The sequence below is a fragment of the Oryctolagus cuniculus genome, chromosome 6, assembly GCF_051225735.1.
Source record: "Oryctolagus cuniculus isolate XC-2025 breed Fujian yellow rabbit chromosome 6, ASM5122573v1, whole genome shotgun sequence".
Classification (NCBI taxonomy): Eukaryota; Metazoa; Chordata; class Mammalia; order Lagomorpha; family Leporidae; genus Oryctolagus; species Oryctolagus cuniculus.
This window is the reverse complement of record NC_142872.1, coordinates 63,005,190-63,014,827: the sequence shown is the minus strand read 5'-3', so window position 1 is coordinate 63,014,827 and position 9,638 is coordinate 63,005,190. Positions and strand designations below refer to the sequence as shown.

General features: G+C 50.5%; 1 protein-coding gene across 23 annotated transcripts in view; it reads left to right on the top strand.

Moving 5' to 3' along the window:
- Positions 1-5,341: 5,341 nt before the first annotated feature.
- The window catches only part of LOC138850216 (uncharacterized), a 227,167-nt gene continuing 222,870 nt past the window's right edge, over positions 5,342-9,638 (top strand). For all 23 annotated transcript variants that reach the window (XR_016235568.1, XR_016235560.1, XR_016235565.1 and 20 more), the window contains exon 1: positions 5,342-6,238. Coding sequence is in view for 5 of the 23 variants with exons in the window: in XM_089335078.1 (XP_089191204.1) it covers positions 5,845-6,238 (394 nt within the window). In the remaining 18 variants the exon portion in view is untranslated. The remainder of the gene's footprint in view (positions 6,239-9,638) is intronic.

Here is a 9,638-nt window from a genome sequence, read left to right as displayed (position 1 = left end):
GTAGGAGTTCCCTTAACTTTATCTGCCAACCTTTCTATTGAGTTTCTAATTTTGCTTTCTTCAAGATCTCTTTGTTCTGTTTCTTTTCATAGCATCTAATTTCCATACGTTTGCATGTGTTTCTGTTGGTATTAGTGTAGCAAAAGGCATGGAGGTCTTCACCAGCTAAGGGAAGCCTGGAACTTGAGAAACAGAGCATCTGATAAGGGAGTGGGAGTAGGAGGGCCAGTGGGGGCAGGAGACTTCCGGAAGGAGGGGTGAGAACATAGGAGGGGAGCAGATGCCGGTGCCGGGACTGATGGATTTTGGAGGCAGTGATGGGTAAAGAGATTTTTTAAAGAAATCCTGCTTGAAGCCGGCGCCGTGGCTCACTAGGCTAATCCTCCACCTTGCGGCGCCGGCACACCGGGTTCTAGTCCCGGTTGGGGCGCCGGATTCTGTCCCGGTTGCCCCTCTTCCAGGCCAGCTCTCTGCTATGGCCAGGGAGTGCAGTGGAGGATGGCCCAGGTGCTTGGGCCCTGCACCCCATGGGAGACCAGGAAAAGCACCTGGCTCCTGGCTCCTGCCAGGATCAGCGCGGTGCGCCGGCTGCAGCGGCGGCCATTGGAGGGTGAACCAGCGGCAAAAGGAAGACCTTTCTCTCTCTGTCTCTCTCTCTCACTGTCCACTCTGCCTGTCAAAAAAAAAAAAAAAAAAAAAAAAAAAAAAAAAAAAAAAAAAAAAAAAGAAATCCTGCTTGGTTCTGTGCCAGGCAGCCTTGGGACACAGATCTACCTGACTGCCCAAGCTTTCTGAGCTACACTTATTTTTCTTCTGGATGTGAACCCAATGCTCAGGCTGCCTTTAAAGGCAGGGCACTCTTATTTGGAGTGTGTGGAATTGTCTAGAGGAATTTAGTTTCACCTGGAACCTCAATTAGGAAGTCATTCTGGGGCCCGTGCTGTGGCATAGTAGGCTAAGCCTCCACCTGCAGCACCAGCATCCTAAATGGGCGCCTGTTCCAGTCCCAGATGCTCCACTTCTGATCCAGCTCTCTGCTATGGCCTGGGTAAGCAGTAGAAGATGGCCCAAGTCCTTGGGTCCCTGCACCCACGTGGGAGACCAGGAAGAAGCTCCTGGCTCCTGGCTTTGGATTGGCCCAGCTCTGGCCATTGTGGCCATTTGGGGAGTGAACCTGTGGATAGAACACCTCTCTGTCTCTCCCCCTCTCCTTGTCTAACTCTACCTCTCAAATAAATAAATAAATCTTTTTTTTTTTTTTTTGGACAGGCAGAGTGGACAGTGAGAGAGAGAGAGAAGGAGAGAGAGAGAGAGAAAGGTCTTCCTTTGCCGTTGGTTCACCCTCCAATGGCCGCCTCGGCCGGCACGCTGCAGCTGGTGCACTGCGCCTATCTGAAGGCAGGAGCCAGGTGCTTCTCCTGGTCTCCCATGGGGTGCAGGGCCCAAGCACTTGGGCCATCCTCCACTGCACTCCCTGGCCACAGCAGAGAGCTGGCCTGGAAGAGGGGCAACCGGGACAGAATCTGGCGCCCCGACTGGGACTAGAACCCGGTGTGCCGGCGCCGCAAGGTGGAGGATTAGCCTACTGAGCCGCGGTGCCGGCCCCAATAAATAAATCTTAAAAAAAAAAAGGAAGTCACTCTTCATTGTGTAAGGGGTGGAGCCCAGCCCTCCTGGTCAGTCTCAGAGCAGCTTTGTCCGGGTTGGACAGTGAACAGCAAATTGGTGCAGGCAAGTAGAGTAGCCAGTTCTAGGCCATCATGAAGTAGCTCAGGGCATCTTGCAGAGGGCCTTGGAGTAGGCAAAGTTAGGAAGTGATTTAGAACAGTGCTCCAAACTGGTAGGAGGAGTGGCCACAGAACTCAAATCTGCGTCTGATATAGGCAGGCAGATAGGGTAAAATTGATTAGATTTGTGAGCTGGAAGACTATGCCTTCCCCAAGCCCCCTGATCTCATGCCCCTACCTGACTATACCTATCTTGAACCAGTGCCCATATGGGATGCCAGCACTGCAAACGGTGGCTTTACCTGCTACGCCACACAGTGCCAGCCCTCAGAACGTATTTCAACACACATGTCACATGTGCTTTCCTAGCCTTGCTTTTGTCTATCTGAACTATCATTCATTACTCCATCAGGAAAAGGAACCAAGGCAAGCTAGCCCTTGTGGAGGGGCCAGCTGTCCACTCCCTCCATTCAGTGAGCTGATGTTAGAAAGAGCTGGTTTGCTAGCAAGAAGGCAGGGCAAGGACACGTCAAGTTCAAGGAGGGAGGCTAGGAGACTGGGGCCTGATGGTATCTAGCATCGCATCGGCATTCAAGGCACTCTATAGGGGTTTGTTTTCAGAAGGGTCCAGAGGCGATTGAGCCCATAGGAATTCTGAGCCTGCAGGGCTGATGGAGCACTCAGGGACACACTAGGAGAAAGAGGTGCCTCAGAAGCAAGAGGTTGTAACCCAGGCAGTGTGGCAGCAAACCTGAAAGCTAAAGAAGCCAACAAGAAACACATTGGACCACAAGAGATTCAAACAGAAGCAATCTCCCAGCTGCACCTAACCTAGATTTCACCAGATGCTTAGTAAGAAGACAAAGGAAATGAGTATCAGAACTCTTCTGAGAAGGGCTCACAGCTACTATTTATGGGTATTCCTAAGCGTGGCCTCTTTCCCAGAGACGGTGCACAGATGGTTGGCTGCAGGTCAAGAAAGAGATCAGGGCTGCTCGCTCCTCGTTGTCTTGTGCACATGCTCACCCTGGTTCTGCTCAGTCCAGAGCAGACGCAGGGTGTTGCTACGGGAGAAAAGATGACCTCGGTTCTCTGCCTCGCACAGAAGAAGAATTTCCAAGCGGACAAGGCAGAGAGAAAAGCAAGACGGATTGTATAAAAGCAAGATTTATTTAGGTCTAAGACCTCCTGGTCACTCTGCCTCTAAGAGAAGTGAAACCTAAAGGGCTGCTGCTGGTGGTGGTGGGGTCCAAGCACAATTTTTGGGAAGAAAAAAACTTGACAATCAGCTTGACATTCAGTGACAAGGCGAGAACAAAACCCATCAAAAGATCTGATTGGAATCTTATTTGCAGGGGGGCAGGACAGGGAACTTGCTTTTACAGCAAACTGTGAACACAGAAGCATGGAGTGGATCACCACTCCCTTGTTATTCTCACGGTAAAGCTGGAAGCTCCCCAGGAGTGGGGCAGGCACTTTTGACCTTGCTAAGGATAACTTTTGGGGGAAGCAAGCATGTTGCACCCTTAGTTTCCACCAGGACCAACCTGCCTGCCTGCCTGTTAACCCTTCTGACTCCTCAAAGTGCTTTTACAAGCTCATTGGCTTCACAAGGCCTCAAACTAAAGTGCTCACCTACGAAACAGTACTTACAGTATGGTCCTCTTAAGAGTTTTCCTTATAAAGTTTACTCCTGGATAGCTGGGTATTTGCATTAAAAATGACAGGAAGTACAACATTAAAAAATACAACCTATTTAGATCAGTGAAGTTACACTTGAGCAAAGTCCATGGAAATGCATATTATGAAAAAACACTATGCATGGCTTTTAAAATATCTTTGCTCCAAAATAATCTTTTTAATTCCATTTCCTGTGAACTGTTCTGAAGTGCACTCATATCTGCCAGCAAATCTGCCTCTTCTAAGTGTAATGAGATGAAGAGTTACTATTTCCCGAACAGCTATGGTCACCTTACTGACACTGGGTGTCAGGCACCGTGCTGGGTTCCTTACAGGCATGGTCCCGTTTCTCCCTCATAGAACTCCTTCCTCTAACTGTGCCCATTCTGCAGATGAGCAAACCTCCTTGCACACTTCAGCTCACCGGAGAAGAAGCTGAGGGTTCTTGTCTTCATGCAAAAAAGAACTCCACCGTGAGACAGAGAGCAATGGAAAGCAAAGTAGCAAAGTTTATCAGGGTGGGGACATCCGCAAGAGCGGACAGGCACCTCTCCAGACAACCTGAGAGAGGATGCCTAGGTCATGTTTAGGCTGGTTTCCAAGGGGGTGGGTCTTGCCTTCCTGCCTTTTCTCTCCCCCTCTCCTTCTTCTCTTCCAAACAAAGGACTTGTTGGGTGTAAATATGAAACAAATTCCTCTCTGAGTTTTCCACTGAAGTTGTCAGACAGAGGGAGCACTGGCTAAGGAGCTTCTCTCTAGGGTGCCCGCCTTAGAGGAAGGCTCAGGCCAGGTGGAAGTGGCAGGACCCCCTGGAAGGTCACCAGGGTCTGGGCAGGACTTTGAAGTGCAGATACTGGCCTGCACCTGGAAGGTTATGGGGTGACTTTGGACTGCTGTAGATGTCAATTTCCTTAGGCCCTTCTCACACACATGGGTTATTCCTGACTTTCTACCTAACAGAATTACTAAGAATTGCTAAAACTCCACCAGCTGTTATTTTTTATGGATTCTTGACTGTTTTTCAGATCCTTTTGAAATGTGTCTTAAGGACACTATACTCACATATAGTTGTTCATTACAGACTTAGCCCCGCCTCTGATGATGCTGTGTCTTCTAAAATGACAGCTTGGTTAAGAGATACACCTGTGCGTGGCATGGCATGGAGGGGATTTACATGTGTCTGTGATTCTTTCAGGCTGGGCAGGAAACACAGCATTCGATTTTCCTATGCCCTTTTGTGTAGCTGGATATTTTGGTCCTTGAATAGAAAATGCGATTTAATAAATGATCCCGCTCAAAAGCCAGTGTTTCCGTGGCATGTCAGCAAGGAGAAAATCCTTAGCACGTTTTAAAGCAAAACTGCAGCAGACGGTTCTGGCAGCATTTGGAGCCCAGAGCTATAATCTCAGGCTTTGAAAAGGAAGCCAGGAAAATGCTCTTCAGACTCGAGATATCTGCTGCGGTGAGCTTCACCGTGTGTTATCGCGGCTCTCCACAGCCCAAGGGGTCAGTCACCCCTATGTCTGCAGCAGGTGCAGCCTGAGAAACCGCCGCGGTGTCTTCATTTCGGCCTGCACCACTAAGGCTCTGAGCCTCCAGTACAAGCTTCCAGAAACAAGGCTGGCCCCCTTCAGACTCATTCTCACCATTGAAATTCTGTCTCTGGTGGGCTTTTTGAGGCTTTCTCTCCAGATCATATCCCAGAGAAGAAAGGGGTGCTCGTGAACTTAAGACGGGTACTTGGGTCCTACAGTTAGGAAGCAGGAGAAGTTGTACTGATGTCCCCACCCTTCCTGCACTGGGGGGTTCAGGAAATGACAGTGCAAGGTGCCAGGCTTTGCCCTGCCAGCCCATTGCATGAAAGGAAATTGGAAGGACTTGGAAGCTAGTATTTTTTGTTTTTAAAGATTTATTTATTTATTTGTGAGGTAGAGTTACAGACAGAGGGGGAGAGAGAGAGAGAGAGATCTTCTATCCACTGGTTCACTCCCCCAATGGCTGCAATGGCAGGAGCTGGACTGATGCAAAGCCAGGAACCAGGATCTTCTTCCAGGTCTCCCACGCGGGTGCAGGGTCCCAAGCACCTGAGCCATCTTCTACTGCCTTCCCAGACCATCAGTAGGGAGCTGGGTCAGAAGTGGAGCAGCCGGGACACGAACCAGTGCCCATATAGGATGCCGGCACTGCAGGCAGAGGCTTAGCCTACTAAGCCACAGCGCTATTCCAGGAAGCTGTTTTAAAATGAAGATCTCTCCAGCAGTCTCTTGTTTCTCTTCCCCACTTCCACTGGTCCCTCTCACTGCCGCCGCCTCAAATCCAGGGAGGCACTCCTTTACCTGCCTGAAGGAAATTCTTCCCAAAGAAACACAATTGTCTTGGCCAGAGTCCTGGAGAAAAGGCAAACACATTTATTAACGTGCACCTGTACACAGGAGGCATGGAGAAGGGGAAACTCAAAGAATGGCCCCGGCATAAATATTGTCCAAAAAAAGGGAAAGGAAAGTGTAGGGGACATAGGAAAGCTAGAGGGGGCGGGAATGAATTTCAGAGGAAAGGAGTCAGTCCAAGACTAGGCAGTGTTCTTGCGGCTCTGCGGAAGGAAGTGACGCAGCACGCTGTACCGGGAGGGGCGGTACCGGAAGGGCGCGGGTTGAGCTGCACCAGCAACAGGTGTTCTACGTGGTATGCTGATTCTCTGTCCCAGGTCCTCCCCCAAGGCGCTCAGAAGACAGGGGGAAGCGCCTGCCTGCTGTCCGGGCCACTCTTGGTCTCTTCTGTGATGCTTAATCTTCTGGGTTCCATGCAATTCTGGAAGAACGTCTCTCAGGCAGGTAAGGGAACTTCGGCGGGAGCTCCTGCCAGCGTTTTGTTGGGGAAGGCGGCAGAGAGCTTCGTTCTAAGGCAGCTTCCAAGCTCTTCCAGTTTCCCTTCAGTGGAAGCGTCCCTTGAGGTTCAGGGAGGGAGATGGAGGCCTTCTCTGCCGGCCTCCTGTGTGCCCCGGCCCCACATCCCCTGCATTCCAGCCGGCTGGTTTCTCTCCAGTACGCCTTCCACCCTGAGCCCGCTGTCTTCTCTCATGCGGGTCCCATTCTCTTCCTGAGCCCTGGGGACACGCGCCTGGATCCCACTGAGCTGGGAGCAAGCGCCACTACTGCCCGGAAGCTCCGCTCCTCCCCGCTGGTTTCCCGCATTGAGTTGCCCCCTTCTTTCCTCTGGACCCGAACGTACTCTGCCCGTTCCTCTGCCGTGGCCCTGATAGTGCGGTGATTGGCCGGGCTGGAGTCACAGATTCTCCTCTTGGCTGTGCGACTTCCGACAGTGTATTGCATGCTGCCAGAGTTAGTTTCCTAGTTGTCAAAGATTTATTTGTTTATTTGGAAATCAGAGGGAGAGAGAGAGCCCCCCATGCGTTGATTTTCTCCCCAGATGGCTAGGGCTGGGCCAGAATGAAGCTGGGAGTTGGGAACTCAGTGCAAGGTGTCCGGCGCCTAACAAATCTTCCCAGGCAGACGAATCAGTTAATTCACAGGCTTTTATTGGGGTTCCGCTCCCGGGCGAGGTTCCCCGGTTCCAACAGAGCAACAGGGTGGGGGCCGGGGAAGTCCTGCGTCAGAGATTGGGAGTGCTCCTTTTATAGATTCAGGGCGTGGGGGTTAAAGGTTGAGGCGGGTCAGATCCTCATTGGTTGACCTTTAGGCACCCGCAGGGACCTTGACAAGGACTTTTTTCCCTGGAAGTACAGGTAGGAACTCATCATTCCCGGAAGTGTAGGCCTTCCCTCCTTGCGGATCCCAAAGCTACCCCTCAGTTCAGGTCACCCACATGGGTGGCAAGCGCTCAACACCAAGCTATCACCTGCCACCCCCCAGGGTGTGCCTCAGTGGGCAGCTGAACTTCAAAGCCCGCTATCTCAGTAAGCAGTGAGGGTGTCTGCCCGTCCCAGTTTCTATGTAGGCAATAACAGAAGCGACTTGCAGGGCTGTGAAGCTGGGTTGGGATCCTGTACGCAGAGCACAGGCTTGGTACCTGGAATATAGACTCTCCCGATGAAATGCTGTCCTAGCTCTATCTGCCTTCCTCTGCAACCAGGAGCTTCTTATATTTTCTTTTTAAAAGATTTATTTATTTATTTGAAAGTCAGAGTTACACACAGAAGGACAGGCAGAGAGACAGTGAGAGAGAAAGAGAGAGAAAGAGAGAGAGAGAGGTCTTCCCAATTGGCTGCAATGGCCGGAGCTGTGCAGGAGCCAGGAGCTTCTTCCAGGTCTCCCACATGGGTGCAGGGGCCCCAGGACTTGGGCCCTCTTCCACTGCCTTCCCAGGCCATAGCAGAGATTGGAAATGGAGCAGCCTGGACTCGAACTGGTGCCCATATGGGATGCCAGCATTGCAGGCGGCGGCTTTACCTGGCCCCCACATGAAATGTCTTGAATTGCCATGCTTATATTTATATTTATATAACTCAGGACTTTATATGATAAAATTCACAATTCATTGTATTATAGAATTTACAAGAATGAAAATGTGTGTGATCCATTTCTGTCATATACACACCCAGCACAGCACCTGGCCCAGAAGGTATTTACTTACGTCACTGGTAAAGAAGCTAAGGGTCTTTGTCATTGCGCAAGAAAGAATTCCGACATGAGAGAGCAGTGGAAAGCAAAGTTTATCAGGGTGGGGACATCCACAAGAGCGGACAGGCACCTCTCCAGACAACCTGAGAGAGGATGCCTAGGTCAAGTTTAGGCTGGTTTCCAAGGGGGTGGGTCTTGCCTTCCTGCCTTTTCTCTCCCCCTCTCCTTCTCCTCCAAACAAAGGACTTGTTGGGTGTAAATATGAAACAAATTCCTCTCTGAGTTTTCCACTGAAGTTGTCAGACAGAGGGAGCTAGGGTGCCTGCCTTAGAGGAAGGCTGTTTATCAGGCCAGGTGGAAGTGGCAGGACCCCCTGGAAGGTTACCAGGGTCTGGGTAGGACTTTGAAGTGCAGATACTGGCCTGCACCTGGAAGGTTATGGGGTGACTTTGAAATGTGGATGCTGGATTACTGTAGATGGTTAATTTCTGACTTCCTAACACTTAAAAAACCTCCTGGATGGCTGAGTGCAAAGCCCCAGTGGGGAGGTTGCCATCCTTTTTGAATAATGGAAAAACCAAGATTCCAGTTACAGGATGAGGGGTACCAGACATCAGCACCATCCCAGACAGCAGAGGTTGGCTTCAGATCCCAACAGGAGCCCACATTTGCAATGCTAAACCCATTTCCTCGCTGCTATTCTGGGCAGGCTCTTTTGTAAATTTTATGCCTCAAAGATTGGAGAATTGGGCTTGCATTTCAGCCAAAATTTGCATTTTACTTTCAAATGCTCCTTGATTCATATAGTTCCAAAGGTGGTCATTATTCTCTCAGAACTCCATCATAGTCAGGAAATTGGACAGTGCTAAGGTTTGAATGCTTCCTGGGATTTCATGCATTGGAAATTTACTTCCCAGATTCATATGTTGAAAGTATTTGGGGCAGGCGCTGTGGCTCAGTAGGCTAATCCTCCACCTTGTGGCACCGGCACACTGGGTTCTAGTCCCGGTTGGGGTGCCGGATACTGTCCCGGTAGCCCCTCTTCCAGGCCAGCTCTCTGCTGTGGCCAGGGAGTGCAGTGGAGGATAGCCCAAGTGTTTGGGCCCTGCACCCCATGGGAGACCAGGAGAAGCACCTGGCTCCTGCCTTCGGATCAGCGTGGTGCGCCGGCTGCGGCGGCCATTGGAGGGTGAACCAACGGCAAAAAGGAAGACCTTTCTCTGTCTCTCTCTCACTGTCCACTCTGCCTGTCAAAAAAAAAAAAAAAAAAAAGTATTTGGAGGTGGGGCCTTTGGTTGGTCATCAGGAGTAGATGAGATTGTGAGGGTGGGGCCCCCATGATTACGTGAGTGGCTTTATGAGAAGAGGAAGTGAGGCCCAAACATGTGTACTTGCACTCCCTCACATGGTGGTGCTCTGTGCCACAGTACAGCTCTGCCAGTGGCCCTAACCATAGGCAGCACCATGCTCTTGGGCTTCTAATCTCCAAATAAACTATTTTTTTTTTTTAAAGTTACAAGGAACGACAGAAACTACCGTATAAGCAGGAAAATCAAAATGAACTTTCTGTAAATCAGAAACCTGACAAATGCTGGTGACAGTGAGGTTTTGGAATCTTTGGCGAGAACTTCTTCCTGGAGCCCTGTAGCCTGGG